Here is a 14,622-nt window from a genome sequence, read left to right on the forward strand (position 1 = left end):
TAACATTCTGAGTCTCCTCTTTCGGATTTACTCTCTTGTTGATGTACTAAACAATGAAATTCCAAGTTAAACAGTAACATTTTGAACAGACTGTAACAGGCAGTACTCTGCAAACTTGAAACCACTATGATGTGACACTGATGCCAACACTTTACTAGAGCACTTCAATGCACTTGACAAACGTGCTCTTAAACAGATGCCAATAGACAGATAATGTTCTTGAAAACTACACTTTGCAGCATATATGCAGTTTTCTCATGAACTTCAACCCCCATTGTTAACATGGATGCAGTAATTTGTCAACCATCTTCTTTAGTGTTATGTTTGAGAACAGCCTTTCAGTTTTGCTCTGTTTTATGTTTAAGCAAGCAGTGCTGTTTTCTCCCACCGTGACAGTATCTGGAACACAGGAGGTTCCACTTAAATATGAGAAGAAACTTCTTCACAGTGAGGGTGACAGACACTGGAACAGGCTGCCCAGGGGGTTGTGGAGTCTCCTTCTCTGGAGACATTCAAAACCCACCTGAACACATTCCTGTGTAACCTCATCTGGGTGTTCCTGCTCTGGCAGGGGATTAGACTAATGATCTTTTGAGGTCTTTTCCAGTCCCTAACATTCTGTGATTCATGCTATCAAACACATCCCAGTGCTGGTGCACTGCTTTTGTCAGAGTGGGGTTTAGCATGTTATGTCTGGTACCTGCAAAACATGACTACAACCAAACAACTACAACATTTTTTTTTTTTAATATGAAGCCAGAAGCGGGCACGGCATTCGCCCCAGTCCCCACGGCGCCCCAGTCCCCACGGCTCCCCAGTCCCCACGGCTCCCCGGCCCAGACGCGCCCCGTGCCTCACACACCCAGCGAGGCCCCAGCCACCCCAACATGGCCGAAGCAGCCGCGGCCTCCCCTCAGGGGACGAAGCTGTGGAAGCTCCTCGCGCTCGCTATCTGCCCACCCAGCGGCTGAGAGAGCACACGCCCAAGCCCCACCCACCACCGAGGCCGACTGCAAGCGAGCACTGGCGGCAGCGGCAGCTTTATCCCCGCCATTTCCCCTCCCCGGGGCGGGGCCGGCGCTGACATGGCGGGGCCCGGGGAGTAACCCGGTCCTGGTCACGTGGTGCCCGCGCCGCGCGCGCGCTTCCTCCTCCTCTTCCCCCCACCCCCATCCCTTCTCCTCCCCCCCCCCTTTCTGTCTCCTGTGGGTGGTGCGAGGCCGGGAGGCCTGCTCGATCCCAGGGTGCTGTGCGCGGCGTGGGCTCCGCCATCCCGCTGGGAGAGACGGTCTGTGCCGCGGCCCTGCCAGCGAGACGCCCGCACCGGACGAGCGCGCGGAGGGAGAGGGGAAGAGCGCGAGCCCCCCGCCGCCCCAACGGCCATGTCCGCGCGCGGCCCCTGAGCGGGACCGAGCCGCCCCTCCTCCCCGTCCCCTCCCCCGCGCGGGCGCCCGCCCGCAGCAGCCGACGCCGCCAACATGGAGGCCGTGAACGCCTTCAACCAGGAGGTGGGAGCCGGGGAGCGAGAGGGAGCGAGGGAGGGAAGCGCGGGCCGGGGGGGCCGCGGTGGGGCAGGGGAGGTCACGGTGGCCGCCGTCGCTCCCTTTCCAACCCGCGCTCGGCTTCCGGCTCTGGGCCGCGCGGGCCCGGTGCGGCGCTGCTAGAGGCCTGCCTGGGGAGGGCCTGGGCAACGCTCGGCCTGGCTCGGCCCGGGGGCCTCCCGCCGGCCCGAGGGGCGGTGTGGGGCGGAGATCGGGTGTCCTGGGTAAAATGGAGGCGAGCGGGGTCAGGTCCGCCGCGGCAGTTGCAACGGACGGGCGGCAGCGTTCCCGGGGCGACGCTGCAGCCCAGGTTCCCGCGGGGGGGGTGGGGGGGGGGGGGGGGGAGGGCGACGACGCTGAGGGGATCTTCACTCTCCCCTCTCTGCCCACCCCCGCTCAGTTTCCTCCTCGCCCCACTGGAGCGCGTCCGAGCTGAGATCCCTGTGACAAGGCGTTCCCACTGCGTGCGTGTTGTTAAGGAGGGGGAAGCCGCGTTTCAGGGCGCGAGGCACTTTTTTATTTCCTCGCAGTGGTTTGGCAAGGGACCTGCCATGTGAACAGGCGGCAAATAGGATAGGCTGGAGGTTGAAAAGAGAGAGGGAAAACCGCGAGGGGGCTTATCTCTGTATAGAATCGACTGCTGGGGTTGAGACTAAGGGATCGACCCCAACAGTAGGTACATGGGAGGTAGGTTGGAAACCTTACGGCATTCAGTCTTCTTTTATGGTACACAGAAGGACCCTGTCTTCCATTATGCCTTTTTTTTTTTCTTTTTATTCCTTAGCCAGTCAGAATTGGAAACAAAATGGTCTGTGATTGTTTTTTTGCATAATATGTAACAAAACACTAGCCTCTATAAAGTTTTTGACGCATTACTTAAAATGATTCCTGGATTAAATGATGCTCCCGCCTCAGTTTGGTGATTTTACTTTTGCAAATGCTTTATGGACTATAGAACATGCATATTCTTGTTGCATATCATCAATTAAAGCTAAGCCAGAACGTATTCCAGAATATTTAATATGTTTTGAAGGTTAGGTTGCTGTGCATGTTTGCTGAACAGGATCAGGAAAAATGGCAGACTACTCTCATGTGATGAAGTCATGCTGTGTAAAGTTCACTCTCTGCAACTGCTGGTCAAACACACACACACAACTGAAAATCTACTCATCCTTAACGAAATTATAGAAGTTCAAAGTGAAAAGCAGATCACATACGCCTCCTTAACAGTTTTATTTTTATTTATTTGCCCATGTTAGAGGTCTGTTGTGCTGTTTTGAACCAGTAGTATGGGAGGGTACAAAGCAGCCTTCCCAAATATATTAAAATAGAACGGCACATGTGCAGTGTTTTTGATTTTCATGAGACAGAAAAATTCTTACCTGCCTAAATATAAATAGGAGTTCTAGCAAATGATTGCTTTCACTTCATTCATTTCAACATGTTGCTACCTGATAAAACTTAGTTGTACAGCCAGTGCTTAGTGTTTCTCAGACAACAAAAAACACTTCTTTGCTGATCTGGTGATGAAAGTCTGTGTGACTTGAGTGTGAAAGCAGTGTTTCTTGGCATTCTGTGACTCCTTTTTAGAAATGGACATGTTTTATTTCATACTTCTTCCTCTCAGATGTAGTAAAAGTGTGAAGCTTTTGTTTGATATAGTCAGAAGTATTGACTGAAATTCTGGTGGCTGGCTGCTGAAGAGTAATAAAACACCGGATTTCATTTGAACATCAGTTATGGGGAAGAAAACTATACTTGCTAAAATCCCTGTTCTGCAGTCGTTTAAGCGTATGACTAGTTCCATAGGACTATTTAAGCATGAAGCCAGCATATTAATAAATTCAGGGTTTGTGTAATTACTGTCCTTTTCTCAGAAGGCATATTTATGATATTAGCTAAGAACATGAAATTCCGCTCTTAAACTCTTCTCCTTCCATGTGTGTTGCCTAAAGCTGTGCATGCAAAACAGTGTATACTAACATAAAAGTGTGAAAAATCTCCAACTTTTTGGGAGGGTAAGATTTACGGTCAGATATTGTTCCATTTCTGGGCTTTCTCAGTGAAAGCAGAGAAACTGAAAGAGCTGTTTTACAAAGGGTCTCAACATTATTCACAGAATGGTGGGAATAGCACAGGCTAGGGACTGTGTGAGAACTTATTTTGTCTGTAAGACTCTTATAATGCATAGACATTGTGAGGACTACAGAGATACCAGTCTCTGTTCACTGAATAGTTAATTATTTTATTGAGAGTGGAATAGCTTCAACAGTGAAGACTGGGTTATCTACAGAATACCCTGTAGGTCAAGAATTCCTGAACTTGCTGGCTGCACAATGCCATTGTAGACAGAGAACTGGAGTTTTATAGTAGCAACTTTAGCTGCAGCAGCCATGACTTTTCTGCTGGACTTGCCATGTGTGCTAGAGGTGATGCCATTCTGGCTTTACTGTCTTTTCTTCTGTGGAGGTGGCAGCTGTCAGCTCTTTGCCAGTCTACATGAAGGAGGAGATGCTGTTTATTGCTTCAGGTGATATGATCAGTTGGGCTTTTTTGGGGTGGGTTTAATGATTACAGCGATTTCTTGAATGGTGGAAGGTCCAAGTTCAGATCTTGGCTGTAAATTAGGCATCCTCTAAGCTTTTAGGCTGATACCCGCTTCTCAGACAAAAGAGCTTGGGTGGGGAGAGAAAAGCGCCAGCAACACTTCTGTTTATACAATTTGAACCATTTTGTTTTGGCTGAAGCTGTTCACCCAGTCCAGTAGAAACCATTAGTTTTGGCTGCCTTAGGTTCCAAATCTACTTGGAAGTTCAGTTTCTGCCCTTTGGGTTATAGGTTCCTGACGGTATGTATGATTATGTTGCAGTGAAGTAACAAGTTTCTGCCTGTCAGCCAGTTGTGATAAGTACCTGATCTTAACTGCCCATCTGAATCGTGAGGTAAAACTTAAATACAGAGATCTGAATTAGCACGTTGCACTTAGCAATTGTGGTGAGATAGTAAAGAACGCCTAGAATCAATTAGTTTGGTTCTGGCAATGGGTGGTAACTTAGAGGGGTTGCGTAATTTGATCATGTTTGATTGTGTTGCCCATTCCCTTAGTCCTGTTCTTTGTACCTGTATTCTGAATGCAAGTTTACCACTTAATGTGCCTCTTAAAAGTTCTCCTCTTTCTACAGAAGCAAGCACATTTTTTTTTAATTGACCCACCACATTTGCTGCTTTATTTTTATCCAGCAGATATTAACAACTGAATGGGTGGGATTTGACAGTTATGTCGTATAGTATATTTTCCCTGAGGAAATTATTTCAAACTCTATCCTGGAAGTATGAGTTAGAATTCATGTACTGTTAAGTGTATATGTTGTGTTAAATTAATAGTACAACGTAAGTAAATCACAAAAGGTAATTTGATAATGCTGCAAAACTTTGTTACAAAAAACCCCACACATCCGTCGTGGTTTATAAAGATTTTAATTCTTGTAATGTTTTAGTTTAGGGGATATATGTTTCCTTTTCTTCAGCCTGGAAAACTTGAAGGGTAGTTTACTGGTTATAAAAGTTAGAAATGGAGATTTACTCTCAGTCTTGCTGCTGGAAGTAGAATAAAGTCAAATTTCCTATTTTGTAATCTTATGTTTGTATTGAGTAATGCAATATATTCACTTAATCGTGTGTCTCAGGTTGGTAATAGTTAATCGGTACCACTGAAATGATTGTTATCCCACTTAAGTGTGCCTAGATCACAAACAGGATAGGTATGTTGTGGGCTGCTTCTTTAAAGTTAGAGCTGAAGCTTTATTCTTACTGTTTATCCATATTCAGTGAACTGGGCAGTTTTATTTTTGATCTAGTATAGCTATCTTATGCTAATGTTAAGAATTCATTTTGAATGTTCTATTACAATCCATTGCTCACTGTTCTTCCCCTCCCCTATCCTCCCCAGGTCCTATAAATAGAGGTTAGCAGGATATCCTTCACAGTGGTTCTTCAGCAGTTACTGGAACTCATGAACCCCAGTTAGGTTCCCTCTGTTGTATGGCGGAGCAGCAAGGACACAACTACCAGCATATGTGGTTGGAGGAAAGGTTAAGATAGTCTTTTGTGCATTTTGGCACCTTTTGTCTCTTTAAGAAAACAGTGAAAGCTGCTACCTGATGTAGCTGCCTAAAATGATTACCATATTCCAGTAGGTACAATAGGCTGCATTTTTGTCAGTGCTGCCACTCATGTGTCCTGGTAGAGTGCTTAAGCAGCAGTTCAGATACTGTTTGGATGAGGTAGAGGGAGGGGAATATAGGAGAGTGCTGCTAAAGTTCTAGAGTGAATTTAGTCCTGTTTTGAAACTGTGAGACCCGAACTGAAATTATTGCAGAAGCAGTGTGCAGCTTTTTGGGATGGGAGTTGCTTTGTTCCTTTTATGACTGTATTACAGTAATTGACGGGTCATCGTCACTGTGATCCCGAAAGAGCTCTGCCTGTTGCTTCTGGACTGAACTGTTTCCAGCAATGTTGAAAACTGTGGCATTCTATTGGAGATTCTTTGTAAGAGAAGAAACAAGACGAACAGCTTTTCAGGAGACATGCTGGACTTAGGAGCATAGCACTGATCCTAAGAGTCAGATAAGTTTCAAAAACATTTGTGCAGAAAACAAAATGATATTCTGTGTACTTTTATGATGTCATTTTCGTATCAGTGTCTTTTGTAAAGATGTTTCTCTCCAGTGAATTGGAGTTTGTGAATGGCCTTTCTAGGCCATAGAAATAGCTTAGTAGATGGAGTTCTATTTAACTTCATTGCCTGGGGTTCACATTAGGTCAAATTTAAATCTCACTTTATTTTCTGAAGAATGTAGCCTGACGGCCATGAATTTTTTGATGATCTCTTATCTTCTGCAGTACCTAGTACTTAGTATGCTTCACAGCTGATGGTCAAGAATTTAAAACTTACATTGGCCCTCTGAGACATAGCTTAGTGACAGATGTTTAGCAGACATAATTATCTTTCTCCTTTCCTTAGTAGCTCAAGGAAGAATGGAGACCTGAAGAAAAAAAAAAGCAATGAGTTTTATAGGGGAAGAAAAATGTATGTGGCTAACAGATTTTCTTTGACCCATGTGTATTGTTTAAAACGTCTGACTTTTTAAAGATCTGATTGTGTATTAGTAGTAATGATGTTTTGTTAACAGAATAATATGGTACCTGTGCTTGGCAGTCACGTCTTCCATCGTCCTTTTTTTTTTTTTTTTTTTTTCCTGTAGGCACATGAACAAATAACTACAATTATATGTCTATAAATGACTTGTAGTTTGGCTATATTGGGTGGTTTCTAAATGAATAAATAAAACACATTCAAAACAAAATGAATGAATGTACAGAGTACTGACTGTGTCGTGCGTGTATGGAGCCTGCTTAGAGAGGTGTTCTTAGACACATAAGAGTTGATGAAATTGTTGAGGACATGTTGGACTGCTCTGTGAAACTTGGAGAAGGGAAGATTTAACAAGAGTATTGTAACAATGACCTGAGTGCTTTATATTGACTAATAACTTAACACTGTGTTTCTGTCAGTAGATCGTGCTTCTATCTGTGCTGCTTCTTTTCTGTGGGTTTTATTTAGTAAGTGTGTAAAATGGAGCTGTACCTCTTCATTTGCAAATAAAGCAAGCTTTTTGTGTCAGAGAAACTTTAGCAGGAGAACAAAGTCAGGGAAGTCAGTTCAACTCTTAAAAGGTATTTTTACCTTCCTACTGTGTTATCTCAAGCTGAAAACAGATAATAGACTTAAAATCATACATCAAGCTCAAAACACCCCGAAGGATATAAGCCTGAGCTTTTTCCTTCTGTGCCAACGGGATAAGTGTACTGGGTGACACTGTCTCACTTCTTTCCTAGTAATTTCAGGTTTGGAAAGTGTATGAGCTGCCTTTTTTCTCTGACCACGTGTCTTATGTTTTTCCCTTGGCATCCCTGTTCCTTCTCTTCTGGAATTCACATATCACTGTCTGGTTCTGCTTTTCTTTTAATGAAATCAGTAAAAAAGTGAAGCTAATAGTATTCCTATATTTCAACTTGGTCTTGTTTTGAAGACATGTTGTGCCCAGACATGCTATCGTTTTAGGATTCTAAGGTAAGGCTGTGGGTAAATTTGAAAATAGTGATTCTCCCCTTTGCTTCAAAAACCTGTAATTCTCAGGTTTCTGTGTAAAATAGACCCTCAAAGGGCATTACTTGTAGAATAGCAGAAATTAAGAATTTGCTGCTTGGAAAACTAAAGCTATCATCCTATTCCTTTTCCCAGTACCCAACCTCTCTTAGTACACCTCTCTCAGGGCTTATGAAGTGGAGCAAGTTCTACAGTTTGAGTTGAAAGGCCTTTTAAGTTCACTGCTGCCACTTTGTTTCTATAGTATTTCTGTACTGTACATTGCATTATAATTTGGGGATGATTACTAGCTTGTTTTAAATAGCAGGCAGTATGGTTAGTCTCCCTTTTGCTATCTGCTGTGGTTTAATGAGTGGCTCATCAACGTTGTTTAATTGCATTTATTAGCCTGCAAATGAGCAGATGATTTTTCTGCCTTTGGGGTTCTTGGTTTTATACCTGTTTTATTCTGTGCTTCTGTACTGTTGTGAAAAATACACAGAAGTACTCTTGGATCAATATTTTGTATTGTGGCTTGAGTTTAGTAGGCTTTTTAATAGCTCCACTTTTGTAGTACGTGAGTTGATGTGGAGCAACAAATAAATTATTGCCTTTAAAAACAGATGTAGCTACAGTGCACAGACTTTCAAATATAGGGAGGGAGGTTCCAGAAATGTTTGGAAAATCTTAAATTGAAATTGTATCCTAAGCTAGAGCTTGTGTAAAACAAGGTGTGTGTTTTTTCATACTACTTTCAACAGGTGAAACTGTTATAACTGAAATAGGAAAAGATTTCTTATGACCTTTGACTGAATGATTTTGATAACATTTTCTGATCAAGCTTTTCTACTCATTTTCCTGTATTAGTTTTTCCTTGTGTACAAAAGAATCCATGCAGACAGCAGGAGACAATTCTTCTTAAACTATTGAAATTATCAAAACGGAATAAAGACACAAGTCTTCAATAGTCCTTTGATTAGTTAGTTATTACATAAAAATAAAGTTTCATATATTTTCCCCTGCTGTCTCTCCTAGTGAATGGGATACCATGGGTGGTTTTTATCACCAAATGAAATTGCAGTGGGCAGTAGAAATAGAGGCACAGCTAAACTCATGCTTTTTTCTTCAGCCAGTGTTGTCACTATATGGGGAAGGAAGGTAGGGAACAGCTAGGACCTGTTTTCTCCAAACATCCAGTTATGGTTGGTAAAAGCAGCAAGTCATTTCTAGCAGGTCAAGCCCTGCAGGGCAGAGCATTCCAGGGACAGGCTTCTATTGTGAGGCAGCACATTGGAAACACTCTCAAGCTGCAAATTATCGTTTCTTTTGTTACATCCATCTAATTTATTTTATTTTTTAAATAAAGTGTAAGTTTGTTGTATCTAGGCTGTTTTGTGAAATCATCGTGGTACCCTTTGAGCAATTAGATTTATTATAGGAAGGGCGATCCTCTGAAAATAGGACGTTTTTTCATATATCGGTTTGGGAAATGTGTGAGAGAGAAGATCCAAGTCTAATTGAACATGTAAAGTACATGCGCCTTACTGAAGTTTCCCCTTCTAACAGTAAAAATCCATGAGGAACTAGTAAGCTTGTTGAATTTTAGATTTACCCATCTTTAAAACATGGTTTTGACACATGTAACTGTGATACTGAAAATTAAATAAAAATCAGCTTTAAAATAGTCATTTGGTATTCTAAAACCTTATGAAAATTTAAAGGGCAACAAAGTTTTGATGTGTTATTCTGAGAGTGATAGGGTTGTGTGTGAAGAGGGGTCAGAATACATATATATGTGCACACGCACATGTATGCATATACATATATATGTGTATACATATATGTGTGCATATATATCTATATAGGAAAACATTTGCATCTCAATTTGATGCATATTTCAGCTGTTGTTCACTCTGAACTGGAAATATCTGTGTGTACTGACCTCACTGCCTTTACTGTGTTTTTGTTGCGCAGAGTACTGTCTGTAATAGCAAAGGAACAATTTACAGTGATCTGCTCAGTCCTGTTCTTCCAAAGCTCTTGTTTATTCCTGCCTTATTAGCCTAAGTTTCAGTCTCTCTTTAATTAATGACCTCTCCAAGCTACCATATTCTTTATTGCATCTTCCCTGGCTACTTCAGTGCATCAAGTTGATTTCCCATTTTCCTGCCTTCTGGCAGTTTCTTTCTGCTGTTTGTTTGTTGTCCCTCTGGTTGCAATGTCATTCTTGGGATACCTTTTAAGACACATTTTTTTACTGCCACTTGCTTATTGTCATCTCCTGTCCTGCTATGAGCTCTCCTAGTTTCATGGTTCTCTGTGATGGTGTTCCTGAAATGTGAATGCTGAAGTACTGCTTTCACACTGGCTTCTTTGCTCTTGTTATAGGGACTGGCTCCTTTTTCTGGAGGACCAGTTGCTTCTTGGTGTATGAAGGAAAGGAGTGCCTTCTTAACGTTGGCTCCTTTTTTCTCCCTCCACCTAATTTTTTTGAGCCTTCTGGTGGTTTGTTTGTGGGTGTTTTTACTTTACTTTTTTTTTTTTTTTAATCTTTCGTTACCTCTTAAGACAGATTTTCCTGAGTTTTAATAATAGCAATGACTTTATTCATCAAGAGTCTTTGCACTTATTCTAAAGCAATATAGTTAGAAATTGAAATGAAGCCTTTTTTTAAAAGAAACAAGTCAACTCACAGATACCTCTTTCCTTTTGTCTTTTATCTGACAGTTTTTATTTCTCCATACTGTGAATTCTCAGCAAGTAGGGATGTTAGCTGAAGTATTTCTTACAGCTTGAATAGCTTTAAAATTCAAACGTTCTGGCTCTAGAATATGCCTTTTGTGGAGATAAGTAGTGAAAAGTCAAGGTCTTGACTTGATGTTGGTGTTGGAGAAGGTATCTGGCTACCACTGTTTTGAAGGACAATTTTTCTTCCTTCATATCTCCTGGAACAGGAATTGAATTAAGGAAGTAAGTACCTGCTTGACTGTTTTTTTTGTATTTTATTGGTGTAAGGCAGGGGTAACTACTACACTCATACAGTCCTAAAATTACATTTAGCCTTTTGAAGGCAAGCACAAGGCTCCTGTGGCCCCTGGTGAACATTATTTGGACATGTCTGGTGTAAGGCTTTCATTCTGTATTACTGAAAGTCTTGGTATCAGTTGCTTTTAAATATTTGTCCAAGTTTTTTTATCTTCTGCATTGCTTTTTACCTTAACTGAGATGATGGATAAACTTGTGTAAGTCGGTCGTTTTAGAAGTATTTTGGAACTCTAAATGAATGGAAAGAGATACGTTTTAGAGGATACCTTGCTTTCCGTTACACTGTTACGAGAAAATACCATTATTCTCTTGATTTTGCTTTGTGGCAAATAACTGATTACCTTTTTGACATTTGTTTTTTCTTTATTGTGAAGGGCAAAATCAGTGTCATGCAAAGTCATTTTTTCTATGATTTGTGGTGAATATTTCAAGATAAAAATTATCATGTGTGTATGTAGGAAATGTTGAAGATCTCCATGTTTTTTTGCAATACACAAATCATGATGATATAAAGATTCTACCTTTAGTAAGCCACAGCTTAAATAAGAGGTCAAGGAAGAACAGAAAATAATATTTAATGAAGCAGAGCACCTTACCATGAGCTGTGATGTAGAAGGGGGATTAAGAAGTAGTACTGGGATGTCTTGGCTTCTCTTTTTGCTTGAAAGATGGGAAGAAAGATTGGAGAAGAGAGGATGGTCCTAACAAGCCAGTGTTGATTATGCATCCAGGTCTAATGACTGTTATATCAGAAGTGTGCACAGTATGCCATAAAAACACAGTGTAGCATATAGTGTAGTTTTATGCAACTGGTTATTTTACGTTTTGAAATTACAACAACATCTTATGGAATATTCATTCTAATTCTCGAGTAGGCAGGGTAGTCTGGAAATTGGTGAAATGTGCATTGGATTCTGGTGTGTGTGCATGCTTGCTTATGGGTGCCAGGCTGTAGGAGTGTTATTTAAAACCAAACCTCTCCAAATCCCTTATTTCCCTGTGCTCTTAAAATGCTCTACAGGAAGCAAAGTCATGCTGTCCAGGTCGTGCTGGGGTCCTAAGGAAAATATGTCACTCTTTCCTTGGCTTTCTGCGTTCAGACCTTCACAGATGTTTCATCAGCTCTGACAGTTCTGTGTGCAAGCTTTAGTTTATCTCAGTTTCTGAAATGTGAAGCTAATAACATGTATTCAGAGTTATGGTCAATACTGGAAGACAGAGCGATGTCTAGGTTCAAGACTTTGAAAGTGCTTTGTAATAAATTTTCCTTACATGTGAGATGTAAGTCATGGTGATACTATTTGTGAAAATGAAGTTTGGGGATTTTTTTTTGCTTAGAGTCACTCTTTCAGATTTGAAGCGCTGAACATTCTACCTGTATCCTACATATTTTGAATATAGAATGTGTTTTCTGTGAATTCAGACTTTTTTTTTTTTTTTTTCCTTTACAATAGTGTCTAAATCAACCACTGCAGAATCCCTTTTTGTGCTTGATGGTGTAAAAAACCAGCACTCTTCTTAGCTTCTGATATGATTAAAACTATTTGAAATAGTGTGCCTGGGCTGTTTTTATAGAAACAAGATCAGAATTATTCTGTAAATTCACAGAATGCCTCAAACTGTCGTCTGCAAAGACTAGTAACCTCTGAAAACTTGGTACTTGAGAAATTAACTTTTCCACTGGGTAATATTAGTATGAAGAATAATGCAGAGGATTCTACAAAACATTTGGTGCAGTTAATTTTAATAATAGTATGTTATGGTCATAGCAAACAAAGTGGTAGACATCTCCATTAAAGACATTTGCAATGCCTATATATAGCAGGTTAATTTGAAAAGTTAGTATTCATTTGATCGCCTTGATGGATGCAAGTTGTCATACTTTTTTGGATATAATTTTAAGGTTATAGGATTATATCAGTCTAGCTATCTGTAGGGCCATCCTAATTTTTCTATTCGGTAAGCTCATACTCAGGCTAATTTGAATGAAGCTGTGGTTATTTCTGGTTTATATTGTTATTGTAAAATAGCAAGTTCCCATACCATAAGTTAGCATTGCTTGTACCATAAATTAGCAGATAGTAGTTTTCAGACACAAATAGAACTTTGACAGCAATCTTATCAAAATTTGGTAAATGGGTGAATATAGGTTAGTTCACAAGGAAAATAACTTTGAACATTGCCTGAAAGATCTGTTTGTTAGTCTCAGAATTTGTTTCAGGGGCCAGCCAGCATTGTGGTGATATATATTGTACAACATCAATAATCAACTAGTCTGAAATGTTGTCTTTTTGGCTAACTGCTTAAACTTCAGATTACATTTTTAATATTTGTTTTCTCTGTTTAGCTCTTTTCATTGATGGAGATGAAACCTCCTATTTCACGAGCGAAAATGATTCTTATCACAAAAGCTGCCATTAAAGCTATTAAGGTAAAGTACAATGAGACTAACATGAAACTGTAACAATAGTGATTTTTTATTATTTTACTTTTAAGCAAGTGCATCTTTGGATTTCCCACTTTTAGCTTCATGGATGTTTATTCTAGTTGGCATATAGAATGTTATCTAGAAATGAGTGGGTGGTGAATATCATCTCTTGGTTTTAGACTAGCTGCATAATGCCAGCTTGATTTTTTTTTTTTTTTTTTTTTTTTAATCATTGCTTTTTAATGCTACACCCACTAGGGTGTTGTGATTTCTGTATAATAAAATCTTAAATGTTGCAGGATGCAACTGCATTTTGGCAGATTAAAACATAGTAGATTCACCTAGAAGGGAAATCCAGAAAGCTCTCACTAGTAGTCTAGAAGCATCATATCTTTTGTGCACATAGACACATTTCTGACAGGAAGGATGGTTTGTTTCTGTCTGTTCCCCCATGAAATTGTGTTTGGCTTGTTTTTTTTCTCTTGGATTGATTAACTCAGCTTGATAACATACTTACTTTTAGAATGTGACTACAATATTTTGTAGTCTTCCCAAAGTGGTATTAAGCACAAAGAGTTAAAGTACTTCTGAAATGATGTACCCCTGTTGAGTAGATGATAAAATAATTTATGTGTTTCTTTTCCAGCTCTACAAGCATGTTGTCCAGATTGTAGAGAAGTTTATCAAAAAGGTAAATGATAAAAAATAATCTACTGATAAAGATACTGTCTGCATCTGTTACTGCGTATTATCAATAATGCTAGTAAATAACAAAGATGTCTTCTGCTATTTAGGGATTGTGGGAGGAATTCTGTTTTGTTGGGATTTTACGCATTTTTGTATCTCTTTGTCTAAATCATCTCCTCATTTTAGTTTTCCGTAGTACATTAATAAGGGGAGGAAAAAAAAAAGTGTAATTCCTCCTTTCTCCTCTACCCAGCAGCTGGGGAGGAAACTAGAGGTACTGAACTTCAAATTAATTTTCACTGGCTAAGATAATACATATTTTCAGGAAACACAGTTTTCATGCTTGCCTAGGTGTATAGAACAACAGGCTAGAATGTATTACTAAAGCAGAACTGTCATGTTGCCTAAAGTAAGTTCCTCTGAGTGAACAAGAAAAATACTCTTTTCCAAAGTCCTTCAGAGACCTCCAAAGAGAAGGACTTTGTATTAAATTCTGGAGAATAGAGTTGGTGGAGGTAGTTTCAGTGCAGTGAGTGTGAGGGAGCTTGATAGCAGAGTTGTGGTAGTCTATACTCTAATGTTGTAGACCTGTTGTCACATGTTGTCAAGCTAAAGGTACTTTAAAAGCAGTGATTGAGAAGATGAAGGCTGCTTCAAGATATCCAGGTATATTTATTCTGTCACAAGTGTGAAGGCATTTTTTTCTCCTTTCTTATCTGTTTCTACAAACAAAGTGAAAATAGAGCACTAAGAGAATTCTACATAAAACAAAT

General features: G+C 40.4%; 1 protein-coding gene across 1 annotated transcript in view; it reads left to right on the top strand.

Annotated features, from left to right (window-relative positions):
• Window positions 1–1,259: 1,259 nt before the first annotated feature.
• SCAF4 (SR-related CTD associated factor 4) overlaps window positions 1,260–14,622 on the top strand; it is a gene marked incomplete at its 3' end in the record, with an annotated part of 46,221 nt that continues 32,858 nt past the window's right edge. Inside the window, exons 1-3 of the mRNA XM_080363127.1 lie at window positions 1,260–1,508; window positions 13,082–13,165; window positions 13,809–13,853. Of these exons, the coding sequence (XP_080219253.1) occupies window positions 1,479–1,508; window positions 13,082–13,165; window positions 13,809–13,853 (159 nt within the window). The 5' untranslated portion in view covers window positions 1,260–1,478. The remainder of the gene's footprint in view (window positions 1,509–13,081; window positions 13,166–13,808; window positions 13,854–14,622) is intronic.

The sequence above is a fragment of the Nesoenas mayeri genome (assembly GCF_963082525.1).
Source record: "Nesoenas mayeri genome assembly, chromosome: 1".
Classification (NCBI taxonomy): Eukaryota; Metazoa; Chordata; class Aves; order Columbiformes; family Columbidae; genus Nesoenas; species Nesoenas mayeri.